The sequence below is a fragment of the Natator depressus genome, chromosome 5 (genome assembly GCF_965152275.1).
Source record: "Natator depressus isolate rNatDep1 chromosome 5, rNatDep2.hap1, whole genome shotgun sequence".
In the NCBI taxonomy this organism is placed as follows: Eukaryota; Metazoa; Chordata; order Testudines; family Cheloniidae; genus Natator; species Natator depressus.
In genome coordinates, this window is record NC_134238.1 from 4,567,159 (window position 1) to 4,590,759 (window position 23,601).

General features: G+C 44.5%; 1 protein-coding gene across 1 annotated transcript in view; it reads right to left on the bottom strand.

Moving 5' to 3' along the window:
• Positions 1–23,601, bottom strand: part of DNAI1 (dynein axonemal intermediate chain 1) — a 263,518-nt gene that overhangs the window by 155,789 nt on the left and 84,128 nt on the right. Inside the window, exon 13 of the mRNA XM_074952263.1 lies at positions 9,156–9,403. Within this exon, the coding sequence (XP_074808364.1) occupies positions 9,156–9,403 (248 nt within the window). The remainder of the gene's footprint in view (positions 1–9,155; positions 9,404–23,601) is intronic.

Genomic DNA, 23,601 nt, shown 5'->3' on the forward strand with positions numbered 1-23,601 from the left:
CTGACCCGAGCCCTGGCCGAGCAGCCCTAGCAACGCCAGCCAGCCGGCCGACCCCAGCCCAGGGCCTGCCCAAGCAGCCGCAGCCACACCAGCTGGCCGGCTGACCCCAGCCCAGGGCCTGCCCAAGCAGCCCCCGCCGGTCGACCCCAGCTCCAGCCGCCGGCCAACCCCAGCCGCGCCGGCCAGCCCGCTGTCCCCAGCCCCGGGCTGGAGAATGGGAAACACTGCGCCCCTGCCTCCCCCTGCCAGCAGAAGAACACTGATCTTTTTATATATGCCATGCGGGTTCTGGGGCAGCTGAGGAGGCAGTATTTGCTACTCAGCTTCCTGGGTTCGTCAGTAATCTCTCTGGAGTTCAGGGAGATACTGACGAACCCAGGAAGCTGCATAGCAGATACTTCCACCTCAGCTGCCCTGGAATCTGCATCGCACATAATAATAAGCAAAAACCAGCAACCCGGCATCCCCTTGCAGCAGCTCCAGCCTATTATACCTGCCACCCATGACAGCAATGAAATAGTGTTCCCTCTCTGACAGAGAACGTAGCTTTCAGGCCAGTGATATTGGACTAACACACAGAGAAGTGGCACTGAACTGAATAGAGAGAATCAGGGTGTTCTTGAGAGGGTGACATTCACCCCTCTGCAAACAGCAAGCTCAGGGCCCAGGCAGCCCTTAAGCTTGCAAAACTGTGATTTATCTAAGGGAAGCAGTGGCTCAGCTATAAACAGAGCGAGATAAGGTGGACCCCACTTTCAGTTTGTTTTCTTCCTGCTGGGATTTGGATGTTCTGGTTTGTGAGTGCACAGTATATTACTAAGAGCCTATTTGCTTATCCCCTCCTAGCACACCGCACTTCCTATTGTACTGGCTTGGCTTATTAGTAGCCAAGGAGCAGGAACAGCAAGGAAACTGGAAACTACGTTCTCACTTATTTGCCCTTATCAGTGGTTGGGGCACTTATGGCATCCTAGATATGATATGCAGCTGACATCCTGTACAACAGAGGCCAGCACTGCTCTTATGTATTTAACCAATTGCAATTCCTGGCTCGCACGCCCAGTTCTGGCTCTGCTCAACAAACAGGAGTTCCAATTTACAGGCCAAATATTAAGTTTCACCCTCCGTGTGTAGGGATTGCACACAGCGCACAGCGGGGAAGGCTTGCATCCAAATCCTGGGGATGGCTGGTGCTATGGAAATCAGAGGCGGGGTCTTTAATGGGTTTGACAGAAAGCCCCGACCGTAGCAGAACCCTCCAGATTTGCATCACCAGCCGGGGGAGTCAGGTGGCTGGCCTGCCAGGTGCCACGTTGTGCCACCGGCACAGCACCAAGTGGAGGCTCTTCAGCACCTCACAGGATTCTGGCAGGGCAAAGGTTGTCTTGCGGTTCGAGAGAGGTTGGGGGGTGCAGCTGCACTAGCATCCACAGACTGCGTGGAGTTTCACACCAGCTGAGGATCTGGCCCAGCCAGTTTGGCTGTCCTGTTTTGTTATTGTATCTAGAAAGCACTGCAAGCAGGTCACACTCCCATCTTATTTGTAAAAGACACACATGCGTGCTCTGGATAAAGTTCAAACTTAATCCCTTCCTGAGGGTTCTTTTATTGTTAATTTTATATAACAAAGTTTCTGCCAAAGCTTGCACTTAGCTGGGTTCCCTACAGGATTCCTCTGTCCCTGCCTTGACTTCCCTCTCTCAGAGAAACATGCAAAACTTTTTGCTTCCTAGGTTGGTGCTATTAAGACCCACCTGGTCTGACTGCCAGCATGACTCAGGAGAATCTCTATGCAAGCTCCTAGAATCTGACCCCCCGGTATCCACTTCCAGAGTTTTAGATAGGAGCAGTCCTAAATTCAGGATTCCAAACATCCTTCCTTATAATCAAATGAATGAGTCACCTCTTCCCCTGTCACCTTAAACTTTCAGGGTGAGATTTTCCAGCATCTCAATCCCTGAAGGGGCTTTGAAAATCAGAGCCTCCAGAAATGTTACTACAACGACTAAGTGAAGGGAAAAAGCTTACACCTAGAACATGAACATTCATAAAGAAACCCAAGCTTGAAAAAGCCACAATCTGATAATTATCTGTACTTCAGGTCTTAAGTCAGAATGGTCAGGGAGACAAAGCAGCACAAAACAAAAATCTATTGATCCAGCAGTAGCCAGACCAGAAGAAGGACAGAAAGCCCAGCATTTGTATGCAAGTAGAGAGGGAAAAAACCCATCAGAGCAGAACTCCCTTTTCAGATAAACGTTACATCATGTTCCAGGAAGGGTTATGGTGCTTTACAAGAGAATTCAGACTTGACAGAATGTGTATCCAAGTTGTGGTTTAAAAAAAAGCTACTGTACCAAGTACAAAATCTAAATCTCCAGGAGCTACGGCCTCACACTGCCTTGAGAAAATACAACATCCGAGCTAAAGCTCAGAGATCCTGTTCATTAACAGCAAAGACACTTAGGAGAAAAATTCTGGCACTTTACCTCATTTAACCTTCAAGTGAAATGGGTCCAAAAGTGCTTTAAGAGAAGAAAATTTTGAAATCAAAATGCCGCAAAGTTTTTCTCGAAAGGTTCTATCTATTCATGTCCAGCTTTTTCTGTCATCTCTGGTTGGCTAGGACACTTCATCCCAACATGGTGAATGATTACCTCATATTCCTTTGTCACCTCTCGGCTGGGCTGTAACAATGCGATACCTGGCCACGAAGCCTTAGGGAACTCCAGCTGGTACGGGATGTTGCAGCGCATCTCCTCAGCAACCCAGGCTCCTGTGAACACATCAGACCTGTCCTCTGCTCTCTACACTGGCTTCCCATAGAACATTGAATCAAGTTCAAGGTCTCAGTCCTTATCTTTAAAGTGCTCTACGTCCTAGGCCCAGGGTATTTAAAAGATAGACTGAAGCGCTGGGATGGTCAACAACTTCACTCCTCTGGCCCAGCGGAACACTCTACAACAAGGTAAAGCTCATCTGTGTGGGAGATGGAACTTTCTCAGGGGCTGCTCCGAGACTGTGGCATGAGCTCTCTGAGGTTCATTCCAATCTTCCCCACCTTATGCTCCAAGACCTGCCTTTTCTAACACAGACATACAGCTGTGTGCGTGTGTGTGTGTATACCTTCAAAACCAAAACGCTCCCCTGTACACACTTCTCTCTCAGCCATGTTGCTTAATGCACTACTGGAAGGCACCCAGATTCTATGGGGCAGTATAAAAACCTGTATAGAATAGAATAGCTAATTAGTACTGGAGGTAGCGCTTACTGTTATGAGCAGTGCTGCTGTGAATGGCTTTAGTGCACAGCCAGTCAACAGGAGAGCCAGGACTTGAACACTGATTTCCTGACACCCTTAGCCCCTAGTGCCTTAGCCCCAAGACCACCCTCCTTTAGCATGTGAATGCTCTCCTCATTCTTCAGCAGTTTTATGCACATGCCAGCAAAATCTCTGTGATAGGCACTACCTGGTCCCCAGTACACAAGGGGTTAACTCCAGCTTCTCTTTCCCCCTTCTTTGACCAGGTGTTCAAGGCTAGGGCTGTAAGAAAAGCTGCTGAAGAGAGAGGAAGGGGAAAGCAGGACTCCCAGTGGGAGCTCTGAGATAAATCCTAGTCTGATGTTCTTTTTGCATATCTTACTCTGATTTGTTTATGTGGACTCTCTCCTGCTGAACAGTCCTTACCGCCTGCTGCTGGCCCTGCTCCCTCATCCCACCTGTTTACATCCACCTATCTGCCAGCTTTAAAGCCCACCCAAGAAGTCCTGTCTGCTTGAACTCCAGCTTACCGTTCTTTCCGGCTTTACTGATTTCAGATCTCTCATACTCTCCCCTCCTCTCCAAATTACTGTCTGCACAGGTCTCGCCCTCTTCAGTAAAGACCCCCTAGTAACACTAAGCTTTGGAGGTGGCAGTAAATATATATAAAGGTTACTGTGGCTCGATATGTCTGCAAAGTAACCATGGAGAACCTATAAACAGCTCTATTAACTGCAAGTGCACCTGGGGGAGAGCTGAGACCGTTCCCAGAATGCTAACCTTTATCTATTCACCGTGCTGCCAACCTTCTAACCTTTCCTTCTTCCCTTCTGTTTTTCCACCAAACTCCTCTTGAGCCTGAAGCTGAAGGAGCAAACTACTCTGCTGCTTCGGATCCTACCTCATAAACAGAAACCAGCCACAGAGGCCATTTGTCTGACTGGGTTTTAATGTGACAGATTTAGAAGGAAATTGCCAGTCATCAGAAGGGTAACGGTTACTTGGTGCGACAGTGGGTTATCGATGAAGCACCTATCCTACTCTTAAGCACAGTTAACACAACCGGCTCTAAGGAAGGTTGTTATTGTGCAGCTGTGCTCAGTGGGAGGCAGGGGGAGAGGAAAGGGGAACAATGGCATATGCTGATTGTGATCCTGTTTTGTAACTGAACCAATGTATTGACATCAGTGAAATAAGAGTGAACATCTTTTTAAAAGGGACTGGGAATGGCTTGGTGAGACACAAGATTCATTATAGAATCATGCAAGAACCAAGATAGAGCATAGAAACTAGAGATGCAAAAGCCTTTTTAGATCTTCTTGTCTTTGTCATTGTCACTGTAGGAACTTTGGCCCAGAACGTCAGAAGGTATTTAGGCACCTACTTCCTATTGATTTCAAAGAGAGTTGATGCCTAAATATCACTGAGGATCTGAACTTTTCCCTATAATAGTCTCAAGTGTGTTTTATTTCAGAGTCCTAAAAGATGGGGCTTCCACAATTCCTCTGGAGACACTACTGCACAAGCTCCTACACCTCAGAGTTAGGCCATTTTCCCTGATACTCTGCCCACATTTTCCTTTGGCAGATTTCATGCAGTTAAGAGTTTGCCTTGTCCTTTCCCCTCCTAAGTATTAGTATCTAGTTTAAATGGAATGGTATGTGTGACATATTATAAAGCCAGCATCACACCTGCAGTAGTTAAAGTACATATCTTTCCCCTGAAGAGTGGCTGGGCTCCTGTGTTTAGGCTGCCTCACTGAGTCCTCATCAGATTTAATATGTGAAGTGGTTTTTTTAACTGGCAGCTCTGGAAACTCTAACTGGGTCCAAAAATTCAGCTGTGCTCTGTCGACCTAGTGAGCCCCCATTGAGACGTACCATAAACACAGTTGATTGAAGTGTCCACCTTTCTGCAGTGTGGGGTCAACATTCCGCAACTGGAACTTGGTTAACGATTGTGTTGACGAGCAAAGCAGAGTCAGAGACCAGCTGCCACAACGGTGCTGGCTCCGCATTGTTACCAGGAGTAGTACTAAAACCTTGGTTCTGATGCTAACGTATGATTAGAGCCATACACAGGTGGCAGCTCTGCTGAGTGTGAAGCTGTATTACACGCCATTTTACACAGTAGAAATACACTTTGCAGTTGCAAACAGCTTCTAAGATCAACCCCTTTTTCGCACGCTCAAGACTCCAAACTTTCCAAACCTTTGGAGCTGAACATGTCCATGAGTGATGTGTGCCTAAAGGTGAATTATTCTGAAAGGTTTGAGCAAAGTCCATTAAACTGCTTTGCAGGGATGGGAAAGTGACAAAACAACACTTTTTACCCACTATAAAAAAGTATAGCCATCATCTTTTTAAAAAGCCAGGGCCAAAGTAAAAACGGCTGAAGTCTGAAACTGCATGAGGAGAGAGAGTCCTTGCCAAGGAGAACATCCTCTTGGTGGGGTGACAGTACTGCTTGGGGAGGGTGCTCAGAGGGCATCTGCAGAGATAGTTAGCTCAGCCTATAGAACCTACACCACTTTTGCATCACAGATTTTGCATTTAGGGACCAGACTGTGGCACTTACCCACAGGCTTGAGTAAAGGGGGATGCATACTCCTTAGAGAGCTTAGGCAAAGACAAGCCCCCCCAGAACTAGCCCTGAACTGGATACACACAAGGGTGTTGATCTCTTGGATCATTATTGCCATTTAAATGGGTTTTTTGCCCCTAATTCTGCTCCAAGGTACATTTTCTCTTTAGGCGTCTGCCCTCCAGTCACGACTCCTGCATACTCTCTCAGGCCAAACAATAACACCAATAAAGATGGGTAATTAGTGGCCTTGTCCCTCCCCCACCCAACCCATTCACCTCACATAAGATGTGAACCTCAAGGTCTAATTAACATTAAATACCATTATCAAACATAGGCAATCTTCTTCTCTCCCTTTTTAAGGAAGAGACTAGCAAGTTAAACACAAAGAACTATATTAACCTCCTATGAATGGGCGATTTTTGCCTTGTGTCTTAGGATAGCAGAAAGAAAAGGAGTGCTAGTGGCACCTTAGAGACTAACCAATTTATTTGAGCATAAGCTTTCGATGAAGTGAGCTGTAGCTCACAAAAGCTTATGCTCAAATAAATTGGTTAGTCTCTAAGGTGCCACTAGTACTCCTTTTCTTTTTGCGAATACAGACTAACACGGCTGCTACTCTGACACCTGTCAGGATAGCAGAAGTTACTGCAACATTGCAAAGTTAGAATCACAATGAGTCAGGACGTATAAGAGCCAAGGTTCCAACAGCTATGTTAATTTGGCTGCACTGCATAGATATTCTGTATGTCTATAGGTATATGTGTTTTCAATCCCTGTTTATGGTGATAAATCAGTGGCCTAATATGTTACTGGCCTTTGTGACTGAACGTGTAACCTGAACATTGCATTGACATAAACCAGAACTTTCTCATTTATATTGGGGTAGATAGAGCTCAATACATGGAAGAGTCTTTCTCAATATAAAGGAAGCCATTACTGTACACACCAGAAGCGTAGGGACCTGATGTTAAGCAAGCGAGTCTGTATTTTGTCATCTTAAGCAACAGAGTCAGAAAATTTTAGCCATAGATTTTTGCATGTAATAATGTGATATGTTAACACTAGCTTTGTTTTATGAAAATGCTTGTGATTCCTACGATAATACTAATTCCCTGAAGACTAAGTGATAAAAATGAGAGAACTGTCAGACTTTGTATTCTACTCCGAAGAACATTCACTTTCCACTTTCTCCCTCTATTGCTAAAATACAGGCATTGTTTCAAAAAGAAAGAGCCAGTCAGCTCAGAGCAGAGGCTCAGAACAGCGCATCTTAATTTTTTGGCAGAATTCCCCATTGCCTTTCTAATGCTTATTTAAAAGTCATGGGCCAAACTCTGCAGTCCCTGCCAAGAGTAATGCCTCAGTAAGGACTGCAGGATTTGGGCCAAACAGAGAAATGGTACCCAACCTAGCTAAAGGCTTTGTAGAGGAACATGGGTGTCCTTAAATTACACTGGCGAAATGATAATACCTTTTAGTGCTGAACGAGGATTAAGCAACAAGTGCTTCACTCAGATCAAAGGGCACTTAATGGCTCCCTTTCTCTCCAATGAGGAGATAACATTGCCACTGATACATGTCTGCAGTTCAGAGTCTCCCGTCTCCTGTGTGCACACAATCCATTCTCCTGATAGCTGTGCAATAAGCTAGCACCTCACTTGTCTTTATAATGCAGTTACTCACTCTGTCAAGTCCTACTCCAAGAATACAGATGCTCTTCAGCAGAGGGGGACATACTGAAATGGCCCTTTGCACTTTGGAAACACAGTAACAAGAAAGCAGGCTGCTGGCGTGTCTCCCCAGCCCAGGAAGGTTAGTCCAGGCCCAAAAGTCTGTACAGACCCTTCCTTCAGAGCTAGGGTGACCAGACAGCAAATGTGAAAAATCGGGACAAGGGTGGGGGGTAATAGGAGCCTATATAAGAAAAAGACCCAAAAGTTGGGACAGTCCCTATAAAATTGGGACATCTGGTCACCCGATTCAGAGCACACTTTTAGTCTTCAAATACAAAACTCGTGGTGTAACACAAAGTTATTCCTCTGATCAAAGCAGGCAGCGGGGGCCCAGATGCCTTTCTCCCTTGCTTCTTCCCCACTGCTCCAGGACCCACCACAAGAGCCAGCTTGCTTCCTGTAGCTCTCCTCCAACTGAGCTCTCTCAGCCCTTTATAGGAAGCCTTCATCGGGAGGGAGCCTGTCAATCATTCTGAGAAGTGTATTATTTTACTTCGGCTCAGTTGTTGTTGTGGTAACAGCGAGTTCCAAAAGCAGCAGGAAGGAGATGGTGATGGGGAACGTTCTCCCACTCTGTCTGTGGAGTAGGTGCAATGCGGTGCCAGGGGTTCATGGCAAAGGGCCCCACGTAAACCGGTCCAGAGATCACATTTGCTACAGGAACATTTTTAAGTGACTTTAAAATTCCAGACTTTCTGTATGATGCATTAACTGAAATAATACACAATAATAATACATAAATGTCACTTGCTGTACAGAAAACCATGCTCTTTGGGAATACCCTGCAGTTAGATCCCTCGCTTCTTGGACTTTATTCAATGGAAGCTGTAATAACATGGAACCATTACTTGTGGGTTAAATTCTGTCTGGTACATGCCAGAATTCTAACACAGGATCAACCACACCCATCTTGGCCCCAATAAAACATCACCCACTGTGCAGACCCTTTGTCATGGAGGGTTGTTATGGGGCACTGCCTAAAGTGAGAGGGCATGGCCTGCTTGTCGTGATCAATGACCCAGCAAAAACCTTTATGTTCAGCCCCAATGCAGTGTATTGCTGGTCTCAGTGAGAGTCAATTGCACAACGGGCTGTCACTGGGCTGATCTTGCCAGAATACAACTGTCACTCACTGTTGATTAATCACTCTGTACATCCTGCCCAATTCCTGGTGCCTGCCAGAATCCGGTCCTCTGCCTTTACCTTTAGAAGATAAATAGCCTTACATGCAGGATGTCAGCATGACATTGATAACATACAAAGGAGATTGGCTGCTCCTAGTAAGAGAAGTTGGTCCCTAATCTCAAATAAAGTGAAAGAAAAGTAATTATTTAATCAAAGTTTTGGTGCTATTCTGGCTCATTATTTCCTCCAATTCCTACGGACTTCTGTACATTGCAATAGGATTTATGACGCTCCCCGAAAGTTACCAATCAGTAGCTAATATTACCACGCATACAGGGCCAAAGCATCTGTCCCTCCATCCCAGGCTTGTCACTGTGCTGTTTGAACTTGATCTAACTGAACATCGCAGCAGGTAAAAGGAAATGAACGACCCCCGCTGGGGCACCCACCTGCCACACAGGGTCTGTGTGCTTCCCTGACTTGGCAGAGCTCTTGTAGCCTGGCTGCGAGTGCGACTTTTTCAGGTTGTAGATGGCCACGTTGCCATCGTAGAAGCCCGCGACAAGAAGATAGGGATGGTCATTGTGGATGTCGAGGCACATGATGCCACTCTCACTGCTGAAGATGTACTCAGGGAAGGTGGGGTTCTTCATGGTGTACAGAAGGAGCATGCCCCGGCTCTGCTTCATGAAGTCATCTAGAGAAAGGAAGATCCACACCATGATGTGAGTGTGACATTACACCCCATATTCTTTATGGAAATATGCTTATGATATGGATATGGCATAACTGAGATCTATTTTATGCAAGATGGGTCTTGCAAGGTATCATCAGAAAGGTTATATTTTACTGAATGTGATTATCCAGTTTGTAGGCATGTATCATTTCTGTATCTACAGTTAGGAATATTGACTATGTCACAGTTACAACTGTGTGTGTATTTGGGACACACCCACCAGACAACAGGTCACCAGCCTTGATGGGCCATTAGGAAGAAACAATAAGACTTTGAAGATACTAATCTCTCTCCTTCCTGAGAGGCATCCTGGGACGTAGCTGTGACACTACTAGGGCAGGTGGTCCTGTCACCTGGTACTAAACACCATCTTGAACTTCTAGTAATTTTCCACTAAAAGGAGAGGGAGGTCAACACTGGGAAACAAAAGATTCCCACCTTATGAAAATCTTATTTAAGGCTGGGGAGTAAGGCAAACAGGACTCTTCTCCATTGCCTTCCTGCTCAAGAACAAAGACTGCTGAAAGTACCTGAAGAGACAAAGGAACTGAGTGGTGGTGGGAAAGGCAAGGGCTGAGTCCAGACTAAGACAGGCATCTAGTCTGTAAAGAGAAATAACTGGAACTCTAAGCTACAGAAACTCTGTAACTTGCCTAAAACAACATTTAGGGTGAGAAATTATTTCTTGCAACCAGTCTCTTTAAGATCTTAAGCTTAGTATGTGTGTTTTGTTTTATTTGCTTGGTAATCTGCTTTGTTCTGTTTGCTATCCCTCATAATCACTTAAAATCTGCCTTTTATAGTTAATAAACTTGTTTTGTTTATTATTAAGCCCAGTTCATGCAATTTCTAACGGGGGGGGGGGCAAGTTGTGCATATCTTCCTCCACATTGAGGGAGGGGGCAAAGTTCTGAGATTACGTTGTATAGATTTCTCTACACATCTGAAGAATAAGTGAAGCCACCCATTCATTGATAAAACTATTACAAATAAGTACTAGTATTGCAAATATATATTAATCTACTAAACATGCAACATTCCTTTCAATGGTGCTGTACCTCAGGGAATGGTATGCAAATGGGCTTTGTATCAGAGTGGTAGCTGTGTTAGTCTGTATCCACAAAAACAACGAGGAGTCCGGTGGCACCTTAAAGACTAGAGTAGATATGGGGACTTGACAGCTAAGAGTCTGGAAGCAGTCATACGCGTGTATCAGTGCCCAATATGAAGACTGGTTTCAGAGTAGCAGCCGTGTTAGTCTGTATTCGCAAAAAGAACAGGAGTACTTGTGGCACCTTAGAGACTAACCAATTTATTTGAGCATGAGCTTTCGTGAGCTACAGCTCACTTCATTGGATGCATACATGCATACATCCGATGAAGTGAGCTGTAGCTCACGAAAGCTCATGCTCAAATAAATTGGTTAGTCTCTAAGGTGCCACAAGTACTCCTTTTCTTTTTGCAATATGAAGACTGAAGCTCTTGATGCTTTGAAATCCAACTCAATACACAGTGGCACATTCTGGTGGCTCAAAAAATAATAACTTGACAGCAACCAATGATATTATATGTCTCAATTACTTCACAGTCAGAACAACAAACCCAGAGCCCATCCCCTGGAACAAGCTAGAGTGGCACTACACTGCTTCAGTTTGTGAGGTAGCCTTCATTACAAGGCACTCAGAAATAATGGTGATGGAAGCCACAAGATCTTACATAGAAAACCAAAGGTGTAATGAAAGCCACTGAACCATTTAAGAGAATGGATAGAAGGAAAAGAAGAGTGATCAGGGTCTGAGTAATGTTTATCTTGTTTCACTTTTAAAGGGTCTATCTAAACCCAAAGTTCTCCCGTGAACCCATAACATTACAATCAGAACTAGCTTTCAGAAACAACTGCTGCTGCTGTCTGAAACATTTGTCTGTGTAGGCATTTCTAAAATGACAAGATGAGAGGTAACATCTTTATTGGACCAACTTTTGTTGGGGAGAGAGACAAGCTTTCCAGCTTACACAGAGGTCTTCTTCAGGTCTGGGAAATACACTCAGCGACCTGAAGAAGAGCTCTGTGCAAGCTCCAAAGCTTGTCTCTCTCCCCAGCAGTAGCTAGTCCAATAAAAGATAACCTCCCCCACCCTGTCTTTCTAATAGCCTGGGACCAACGCTACTACAACACTGCATACGACACACAGGCATTTCTAATGCCTTCATTGCCCCTGCATAAAGGTGTCCTTATAAATGCTAAGAGTTCTCATGAGAATCTGAGCTTTTCCAAAAATGAGAAGTAAATCTACAACCTTAGAGTCCAACACCTGTATGGAATTCAAACAAGCAGTCAAAACTCTCCTGGATTCCTTGAGAAACATCTTGTGCTCATACCAGTGAGCTCAGTGCAATTCTATCTTTTACAGACCAGGTGGGTGAGGTAATATCTTTTATTGGACCAACTTCTGTTGGTGAAAGACAAACTTTTGAGCTTCACAGAGGTCTTCTTCAACTCTGGGATTACCTTTCCCAGACGTGAAGAAGAGCCCTGTGGAGCTTGAAAGCGTGTCTCTTTCACCTACAGAAATTGGTCCAATAAAAGATATTACCTCACCCACCTGGTCTGTCTCATATCCTGGGACCAACATGGCTACACTACCGCTGCCAACAGTATATCTTTTAGACAGAAGTCATGGTGCTTGGGGATGAATCTTGCATCAAAGCAGAGATTTTCAAAGAATGGTCTCTATTGTCCCTGAGGCAAGGAAGAGATTCCTGAATTAATAACCCAGTCGTATGGTTCCTAGTGTGATAAGTCCATCCATCATCCTCTCTTTCTAGGGCTCAATAATCCAGAATATTATACCCTTACATCTCACACTCTGCCTACTCTGATCCAAGACACACCATGCACCAATCATATGAAAGCAAGAGAAAAAGCTTTCCCGTCAACATGGCACAACAAATCTCCAAGCTACATCAAAACATCCTGGCTATTGCTGAAAATCTGCCCTTTCCAGCCCCCCCAAATCCAATCTAAAAAGAAAACCAACACAGGGAAGCACATTTGTAAACAGCTGCTTGTGTCTGAGCTCTCAGCTGCCCATGAATATTTTACTTATGTTGTCTGCCTTAGATGTGTTTCAGAGTAGCAGCCGTGTTAGTCTGTATTCGCAAAAAGAAAAGGAGTACTTGTGGCACCTTAGAGACTAACCAATTTATCTGAGCATAAGCTTTTGTGAGCTACAGCTCACTTCATCGGATGCTGTAGCTCACGAAAGCTTATGCTCAAATAAATTGGTTAGTCTCTAAGGTGCCACAAGTACTCCCTTTCTTTTTGCCTTAGATGTGTTCACTCTTTGATGACTCTGTTTGCTGGTGTTTAGTCCTGTAAGCTTTGTTTCTTCAAAAGCCAAAGGATTAAGCTATTGTATGTGCTTGAGAGGTACGGCAAGGGCAACCCAGGTTACTTACCAGCAGGATCAGTTCAAAAGTCAGAAGTTTATGGTGCCCCTATGAGTGATTGAGATTTATACTTGCCTTAAAACTACTTTGACAATAGAAGTTAAGTGAATGCCTACACATTTCCCCCAAATGAACAAAACATCACCTAGTGCTAGAAGCATTGTGAGTGCAGAAGCACCTAAGAAAGGAACTGGCCAGCATTATGGAGTTTGCTGTAGTCCAATTGCCCCAAAAGATTTGGAAAAGAATGACTCTTTCCGAGGAGTGCAGGAAGTTTGGCAGTGTGCTGAGCTCATTTTCAAGGGTTGCTGAAATAATAATAATCAGCAGTTTTATAATGTTTTACAGTACTTTGAGCATGCACAGACTCTAAACTAGTTAATCCTCACAGCACCCCCTGAAGGACGGTAGGTTGAGTATTATCATGTTCTTACAGATGATGAAACCGAGAAAGGAAACGTGAAGTGACTTGCACAAGACCACACAGGGAGTTAAATGAAGAAAGCTCAGCTCCCCTGAACGCTCATTCCTCCACTATGCTCTGCCTAACAGAGCATCCCAGTGATATGTGAACAAGATGGCCAGTGTCCCAGGAGAGAGAGAGAGAGAGATTTAAACAGGAGCCACTGTTAGAACCCATATGCCCACTGTGTGCTTCTGTCCCACCGACCAGAACAGAAGCACTATGCCAAGGTGACACAAGCCTTAACGGATAATTGTGGTTCCTGGATCTGTGTACATGCAGTACATACCATAGCCAAGCAAAACTAATGCCAGAATTTTCAAAAAAACTCCATACTTGGTAATTCATAAAGTCAGAGTTTACGGCCAGAAGATACCATGAGATCATCTAGTCTGACTTCCTGTATAGTGCAGGCCAGAGAATTTCATTGCTATCCCTGTACTGAGTCCAATAACTTGTGTTTGGCGTAAGCATATCTTTCAGAAAGGCATGCAGCCTTCATTTGAAGATGTCAAGAGATGGAGAATCAACCACTTCCTTGGGTTGGTTGTTCTAGTTGTTAATCAAATTCACTGCTAAAAATTTGTGTCTAACTTCTAATTTGCCTGGCTTCAGCTTCCAGGCATTGGTTCTAGTTACACCTTTCTCTGCTAAGTTAAAGAACCTTTAGTACCTAGTATTTTCTCCCTGGGAAGGTCCTTACACACCATAATCACATCACCTCGCCGTCTAAACAGATCGAGCTCTCTAAATCTCCCACTGTAAGGCATTTTTTTCGAGCCCTGGAATCACTTGTGTGGCTCTTTTCTGCCCCACTCCAATTTTTCAATATCCTAGAAAATGTGCACACCAGAACTGGATGCACTATTCCAGTACTGGTCTCACTAATAGCAAACACAGAGGTAAAATCCCTTTCCTACTCCTACTCTCTACTCCTTTGTTCATACATCCAACTATTGCAGTGGCTCTTTTTGTCACAGCATCACACTGGGAGCTCATGTTAAGATGCTTGTCCATAATGATTCCCATGTCCTTTTCAGAGTTACTGCTTTCTAGGATACAGTCCCCAATTCTGTAGGCATGAGCTTCACTCCTCTTCCTAGGTGTATACATTTGCATTTGGTGGAATTAAAACTTATTTTATTTGAATAGGCCAAGTTTACCAAGAGATTCCGATCACTCTCTCTGACCAGCCTGGCATCCTTATTTACCACTCTGCCAATCTCTGTGTCATCTGCAAATTTTATAAGCAGTGATTTTTATAAATACTTCCAGATGACTGATACAAATATTGAATAGCGTTGGGTCTAGTACCGATCTTCATGGAACATTACTAGAAACTCCCTCCTTCAATGGCAATTCCTTGTTGTTGACTACTTTTTGAAATCTGCCAGTTTGGAAAGGGTTTAGCCATTACATCTCACGGTTAGGGCCCTCTGACTATGAGTGGAATTCACAGAGCATGAATACTTCCCATTATCAGAAAATGCTCATGCATTCTAGTCAGTAAAATGTGGCATTGCAAGAACCGCAAAGTCTGATGCATCAAATCAATTTGCTGTAGACAAACTCTGGGTTGTTTTATTATTATGCTAATTCAGATGTTTGAATATCATAATTTAACACTCCGCCTGGGCTTTAATTCCTGGTCTTTCTCATCAAATGAAGGTTATTGTCAGTGACTCTGTTTAGAAAGCACAGAACCTGTAGTTGTGATGCAGGAGGGGGGAAACAGGAATTTGTTAGTGCTTTGGACATTTCAAAAGAGAAATGACAGCTCACATGTCAGGATGTAATTTATGCATCTCCTGAGCTCTCCGATAGACCTAATAATTCTGCCATGGGCTCTGCCACACATCAGAGGCCACCCACCTAAATCATGTGGATCGATATATAAAACCTACTTTTAAAGAAACAAGCTGTCAAGGAACCATGCTTCATACTCTAAATGTTGGCTGGCAAATGAACGTAGGAGACATCGATCCAGCAGGGGCAAGGGAAATGAGAGAGCTAGGTAATGTTTGGAACGGCAAACATTTGTCATTGTATTCAAGAGGAGAGGTTCAGAGGTAGAGAAGGACAGAGGCAAAAAGGGCTAAAAAAGTGCACTCCCGAAAACAGTGACTGCTCTGTGGGAATGCCTGTCTTGTTCTGGAGTTACACTCCCAGGACATAAAAATGAGATCTATGTCTAATTAGGAATCAAGGCTGAAGACCAGAAAGGGAGAAGGAATATGTTACAGGGCTGAGTCTGCTAGGCTGTATGTCAGAACTGGCCTTTTTCTTAAACTGAACAGGCTTTTCTTTGGGGGGGGGGGAACGGGACGGGACGGCGGAGGGAATGGAAAGCCCCTTTTTTGATCTGCTTTTTTAAAAAGCTATTTTTAAAAACTGTTACTTGACAATAACAATGGTAGTAGTTCCACCATTATGTTATGTGCACACAACCATGGACATGCCATTATGAACACTACCAGCTGTCAGAGAAACCGTGACCAAATGACCTCCCATTGTGGACTCAGATAATACTTAGCAAAGCCAACACGAACTGGATATGGCACGTTGTGAGTTACCTTCCCCCAAAACATCTCCTCTCTTCTCCCTCTTTTCTTGGTCATCACTGACAACTCTACTATCTCCGTTTGCCAGAAGCTAGGTATGGGTGGCAGGGGATGGATCATTTGATGATTATCTGGAACAATGAGAAGTAAATCTACAACCTTAGAGTCAAACACCTGTATGGAATTCAAACAAGCAGTCAAAACTCTCCTGGATTCCTTGAGAAACATCTTGTGCTCATACCAATGAGCTCAGTGCAATTCTATCTTTTACAGACCAGGTGGGTGAGGTAATATCTTTTATTGGACCAACTTCTGTTGGTGAAAGACAAACTTTTGAGCTTCACAGAGGTCTTCTTCAACTCTGGGATTACCTTTCCCAGACGTGAAGAAGAGCCCTGTGGAGCTTGAAAGCATGTCTCTTTCACCTACAGAAATTGGTCCAATAAAAGATATTAACTCACCCACCTGGTCTGTCTCATATCCTGGGACCAACATGGCTACCCTACCACTGCCATCAGGCTATTCTGTTCATTCCCTCTGGGCTATTGACCTGGCACCGGCCACTGTCGGAAGACAGGATACTGGGCTAGATGGACCTTTGGTCTGACCCAATATGGCCATTTTTATGTTCTTGTGTTCCTTATCTCTTCTGCTATGACCTTGGTGTACTTTTCAACCTCTCTGCCCACCCCCATACAAGTTGTGGCCAAATCCTGTTGCTTTCTGCTGTCCAACACTTCTAAAAACTCCATGCCTTCCTTTCTGTTTCTTTCATTAAAATCCTTTTCCAAGTGGTGAAACTCTCTCATCCCAGCTGCTTCAACCTTCTCCTCTCTGGCTGCCCTCACTGCTGCATCTCTTCTCTGAAGCCTTTCCAAAATCCTGCTCTTAAGTTCATCTTCCTAGCCCCCCACTTTGTCCATGTCACTTGCCTCCCTGAATCCCTTTACAGACTTCCCCATCACCTTGTCCTGATTCAAGGCTCCATTCCTCCTGCATCTTTGACCTCCTCTCTTATACTTCACTCTCTGTTCATCTCATAGTGCCAATACCTTGTGCCTGGCCACACCTCTTTTAGATCACCTCACCCTGCCCTCTATGCATTCTTGCATGCGACTTTTATAGGGCAGGGACTGCATCTCACTGCATGTTCTGTACAGTGCAGAGCACAGTGTCAGCACTCAAGAAATGATTAAGAATAAAGCACGGCACACACTGATTAACTAATCACTAACACTCCTGTGAGGTATTATCATTCATAGAGGGCCAACAAACACCAAGGGCGGGCTCCATGAAAGGGCTTCGGCTTTGCAATGCTGAGTGTGACAGTGCCTAACTTTTAGGCACCTAAAAGCCAGGAACAACACTGCAATCCACAAAGCTGAGTTAGGCACCTGGGCTGTCCATACAATGAACGGGGAGAGACAGGTGACTAAAAATGCGAACCACAAAAGCCAGCACGCTAGCCGACGGGAGCCGCCTAAGCCAGCCAATGGGCAATGACGACAACAGGGCTGTGTGCTATGCCCTGCCCTTCTCTCAGAGACAGGTGCCTAATACCGGGCTGCAGAGAGGCTCCTCGCTGTGCTCCAGGGGTGGCACCTGTGCACGGGGCAGCGCGCAGAGCTGCCTGGCCACTCCTCCGCGTAGGAGTGGGAGTGGGAGGGGGAACATGCCGCTGCTTCTGGGAGCTACTTGAGGTAAGCCACGCCTGGAACCTGTACCCCTGACCCCACTGCACACTCAGGCAGTATCAGACCCTATTAAGGGACATCCCGCACCACCAAAGTTAGACTTTTGCCATTGACTACAATGGGTGCAGCATCTAGCCCAGCATTTCTCAAATGCGGCCACCTAGGGCTTTTCTTAGCCACAGCCTCCTGGGCTATGATTGGAGGAGAGAGGGGGCAAAGCAGCCCTTCCTCCTCCCTTGTGCTCCTGGATGCACTGTCTTGGTGTTGATTGCTGGGGCTGCCAGCGGGGGTTGGGCCCTGCCCCCCTCCGAAGACACCTGGGGCACAATGCTGGAAGAGCAGGCAGCTGGTGAGTTCCCCACCTTCCCAGGGATGGTGGGGCTCACTGAGGCTTTAGGCTTCAGCCCTAGTGTGGCGGGCCCCAGGCTGCAGCCACGTGGCTTCGGGCTCTGTCCCCCTGCTGCCTTCCCCAATCCCCGCCCCCCACATCCAGGGTTTAATTTGTCCCCAGGTTTTCTGGGGCTGAGTAAGTCTGCTGTGAATAGTGATACTCTTATGTTTGTTAATACCACTTTTCACAACAGACTTACTAGCTAGCAATAAATAATTATCTGAATATGTATATGTGCATATTTATTTGTTTCCCCAAAACTAATTAAGTATTTTAGGAAAAAGTATGAGAGTACAGCAAGAGCTGATGGCTGCAGTCTGAGGCCACCAAAGAATTTGTCCAGAGAACCCCATTCTAGCCCTACTCCCTGGCCCCCAGATTATCACAGCAGCAATGCAAGCCAATCTACCACCACGGAACCAGTTTAGGTAGAATTCTTTTGCAGCTTTTGATTCTATTTTTCCCCCACTTACATTAAAAAATACCCTAAGTAACCTTCTTATCTACCACACAGGCCAGGTGAGGACTAAATAATATTTGCAGAACACTTTGGAGAAATGAATAATTAGACAAATGCCAAGTATTATTATTACACATTCAAAACCAGCAACTAGGCACAATGAGAGGCATTAAAACTGCACTCTTGCTCCTGCCTCCCCTTATTTTACTCAGCTTAAGTTAGACTCTTGATAGTAGTATTTAATACCTGCTGGACTTGTGGGTTTCTGTCCTCAGTCATTGTGCTGAGAATCTGGCACATTTGCTTTGCGTTCTTGACCGACAAAATATTTAACAGTGCCATCAAGTGGTCAAGTGTTTGTTAGCTCCAGATTGTTTTTTAGCATGCAAGCTTCATTCTACAATTCCAGGTATAAGTCTGGTGGTGGTAGATACTGGATATCTATAAAAGTGCCTATCTTGTATAACCATATCTGCATGCTATTATTTCAGATAAATCAGTGCTGCCTACGTTTTAAGATTTCTGATGTGTTCAAGGAACCCTGAATGAGCAGTGAGCTGATGCTTTCCAAAGTTCACGAATCTTTAGTGTTTGTAATTTGACTTTGTGGTTTCTTGGAAGCAGATGGATGCCTGGTGACACAGCACTTCGGGGGGGGGTAGGGGGGAAGAAGGGAGGGCAGACTTTGTGTATGTGTGAGATGGGGTGGACTAGGGCCAGAGACCCTTTGATGGAGGCCTCAGAGTCTTACCACACCCATCCCAGAAAAGGAGCAGTAGAAGAGTCCTCCAAGCAGCCTAGAGTGGCTACAGGGGAAGCAACCAATCACAGAGGCTGCAGAGAGCAGCCAGTCGGGGCCCAGGAGAGCCATATAAAAGGAGCTGCAAACCTAGAAATAATCCATTTCTCTTTGGTGTCAGAGGAATGCAGATGGTGCTCCTGGCTGACCAAAGGAAACTGCACCATGGACAGCTCAGGACTGGTGAGGACCAGGGCAGTGAGGAAGAGCTCCTGGCTGGCTGCTGGGCCTGAACTTAGATAAGCCTTGGGGTAAGAGTGAAGAGTGGTATCAGCACTATCCTTCCTCTTAATGTCCAGTCAAATAGGTGATACTGGTAGTAGAATGACTGTAGCCAATCAGGCAAGGAATGTGGGCAAAGCCAAGCAACAACAGTTAAGATGTTCGTACACCAATGCAAGGAGCCTGGGTAACAAAATGGAGCAACTGGAACTTCTGGTGCAGGAAGTGAAACCAGATATTATAGTGATAACAGAAACATGGTGGAACAGAAGTCATGACTGGAGTACAGGTATTGAAGAGTATGTGCTGTTCAGGAAAGATTGAAATAAAGACAAAGGTGGTAGAGTAGCATTGTATATTAATTATAAGGTGGACTGTAAATAAATTATTAGTGATGGAATGGATAAGACAGTCTCTTTTGCCCAAAATCACTTTGGGGAAGAAAGCTACTAGAGGTTCTCCTGATATAATGCTTGGGGTGTGCTACAGACCACCAGGATCCGATTTGGATATGGATAGAGACCTTTTTAATATTTTTAATGAAATAAATACTACTAGGAATTGTGTGATTATGGGAGACTTTAACTTCCCAGATATAGATTGGAGGACAACTGCTATTAATAATAGTGGGGTCCAGATTTTCCTGGATGTGATAGCTGACAGATTTCTTCTCCAAATAGTTGCTGAACTAACAAGAGGTGATGCCATTTTAGACTTTGATACTGATGAGTAGTGGATGACCTTGGAAGAACTGGTTGTAGAAAACAACCTTGGTTTGAATGATCATGAGTTAATTCCATTTAAACTAAATGGAAGGATAAACAAAAATAGATCTGCAACAAGTGTCCTTGATTTCAAAAGAGTTAACCTTAAAAAATGAAGGGAATTAATTAGAGAAGTGGACTGGATTGAAGAACTCAAGGATCTGAATGTGGAGGAGGCTTGGAATTACTTTAAGTCAAAGTTGCAGATGTTATCTGAAGCCTGCATCCCAAACAAGGGGAAACAATTCAAAGGAAAGAGTTCCAGACCAAGCTGGATGAGTAAGCATCTCAAACAGGTGATTAAGAGAGAGCCTACAAGGACTGGAAGATGGGAGGGATCAGCAAGGAAAGCTACCTCTTGGAGATCAGAAAGTGCTGGGATAAAGTGAGAACTGCCAAAAGCCAAGCAAAGTTGGACCTTGCAAAGGGAATTAAAACCAATAGTAAAAGGTTCTCTAGCCATATAAATAAGAAGAAAACAAGGAAAGAAGTGGGACTACTAAACACTGAGGATGGGGTAAAGATTATCTAGACATGGACCAACACCTAAACAAATACTTTGCCTCAGTTTTTAATGAAGCTAATGAACACTTTGGGGGTAGTGGCAGCATGGCCAATGGCAATGAGAATATGGAGGCAGAAATAACCACATCCAAGGTGGAAGTAAATGTTAGGATATATATATTCAGGCCTGTCTGTAAAGGCCTATACTCCAAGAATTTAGGTGTATTCTTATCACTTGGCTAGTTCTAGAGGTATAAAAGAGAGAATCAAAATCACTCTCTGCTGGTGTAAGGACCTTCTCTCACTGTGACAGTCTGAGGCACTGTTCTTAGGCTAAGGCATTTGGCTAAGCAACAGAGGCAGCCATAAACTGGGAAGCGACCGGTCACATCCTCACATTTCAAACTAGTCACATTGAAAGAAGGTGCTATTGGGCTGTTAGGATACAATCCTGTCCTGATAATGCCTATCGCCTCCAGAGAAAAGGATGCGCCTAGAAGATGTAAAAGGAAACTTAGTTTGATAGCATCCTGTCTGGCAAGAACTCACTTATCAATAGCTGGGATGTGAAATCCTCATTTCTGTGTTTGTTCTATCACTGTAGTCCCCATTTCCCCATTGTTTGTCTGTATAATCTCTGTCTGGTTCTGTGATTTTTCCTGTCTGCTGTATAATTAATTTTGCTGGGTGTAAACTAATTAAGGTGGTGGGATATAATTGGTTACATAATCATGTTACAATATGTTAGGATTGGTTAGTTAAATTTCAGGAAAATGATTGGTTAAGGTATAGCTAAGCAGAACTCAAGTTTTACTGTATAGTCTGCAGTCAATCAGGAAGTGGGTGGGTGTGTGGAGGGGAAATGGGAACAGGGAATGGGGGTGGGCAATTGGAATCATGTTTTGCTAAAGGAGGGAATGGGAACAGGGAATGGGGGTGGGGAAACTGGAATCATGTTTGGCTAAGGGCAGGAATGGGAACAGGGACACAGGTGTAAGGCACTGTGGTGTCAGAGCTGGGAAGGGAGATACTAAGGAAGGAAACTGGAATCATGCTTGCTGGAAGTTCACCCCAATAAACATCGAATTGTTTGCACCTTTGGACCTCGGGTATTGTTGCTCTCTGTTCATGCGAGAAGGACCAGGGAAGTAAGTGGGTGAAGGAATAAGCCCCCCTAACAGTAAAAGTCAAACAACTTAATAGGATTACATCGGGGGGCCTGGATAATCTGCATCCATGAATATTAAAGGAACTTGCACATGAAATTACAAGTTAGATAGGGCATGGGTCACTTGCAGATTTAAACTAGTGTAAATGGTGAATTCTTTGTAACTCAAAGTCTTTAAATCATGATTTGAGGATTTCAGTAACTCAGCCAGAGGTTAGGGGTCTATTTCAGGAATGGGTGAGGTTCTGTGGCCGGTGATGTGCAGGACAGGCTAATGATCACAATGGTCCCTTCTGACCTTAAAGTCTGAGTCAGACCCAGAGAAGGAGGTCAATCTACATAATAGTGTGTGTCAAATGGTGGCATGTAATGCACTGGTTGTCCTGGTCATTGCGAGATGTATGGATGATATTTAAGGAGCTATGGATCTACACTGAAACACTGTACTATTTCCAGAAGTATCACTAAAGGGCCCATGGGCAATCTGGATCCATTCTTATCAGAGACTACATCCAGGATACACACCTCAATTTTGTCTAACTTCTGACATTCCCATGGGATGGGGAAGGAAGTTTCTCCCCATATATCAGCCCCCACAACATTCTTTGGAGAGATTTTTAAAATGTTTGACTTCTTTGGGGTATCATATATGTTGCTCTGTATCTTGCCCAGTTATCTACCTATCATCTAAGTAACAGATGGCACAACTTAACCCCAAAGCACCCAATCCATTTTTGTTGAACTACTACTCGTGCATTGGCTATGCCCTATGGTAACTTCCATACCTAAGCAGCCCTGTGTGTGTTCATAGTAAGAAATTTCCCTCGTTCCCTGATAATGTGCTTGGGACAGGTCAAGGTCTGTGAACTTGAACTCTCTTGCCAGTTTAGCAAATAAATCTGAAGGTCTGAGGTTGGCTATTGATCCGTCTCCAACCTGGGGTTTATAAGGACTTTACAGTTCCCACAAATTCTTCCATTTCCACCATCTTTGCAGATGCACACACATCTGTGCATCACACTCACTAAACTCCACAGGGTAAGTTATTCTCTGCTTTGGCAATTCTTCTGATTGTCTTTCTACAGGTTCCCACAATGCAGAAGCGACAGGACAAGATTCTAACAATTTGGTAACTGCATTTTCAGCCATCTGCATCTTTGTCATTGCATATTAAAAACATATGTTCATTACATCTTCCACCAGATTCAACTCATGAAGCATGGTGCTCCAGCCTGATTTAAACTGTAGTCAATTTCTGCCAATCAGTGATGGCTCATTTCCTTCGGGCACAATAAATAGTAATGATAAGCCATTGCCTTTATAATGGACAGTGACCTGCAAGCATCCTAATGCTTTTGTTTCTCCAGGATTTCTAAAGCTTCTGGAGACTGATATTCTAGGTTCTTTCTACTTTCCAAAGACCGGAAGTCTTGAAGTATCTCAGAGGGGGTCCCCAACCTAGACTGTTCATATTATAACAGTTAGCAAAGGGTGAAAGCAAGACACTCCTTTGGGCATATTCTGATGGGTCAACAGATTAGGGAGTCTCCTCTCAAACCTGGAATGGCCAGTGGCAGGCTGAGACATTGAGCTCTCAAAGTGGGATCTACAGAGAAAATGTTATGTTTCTGTTGAGCTGTGATAACAGACGAAGGTCAGAGCAAAACAGGGCTTGAAGATACC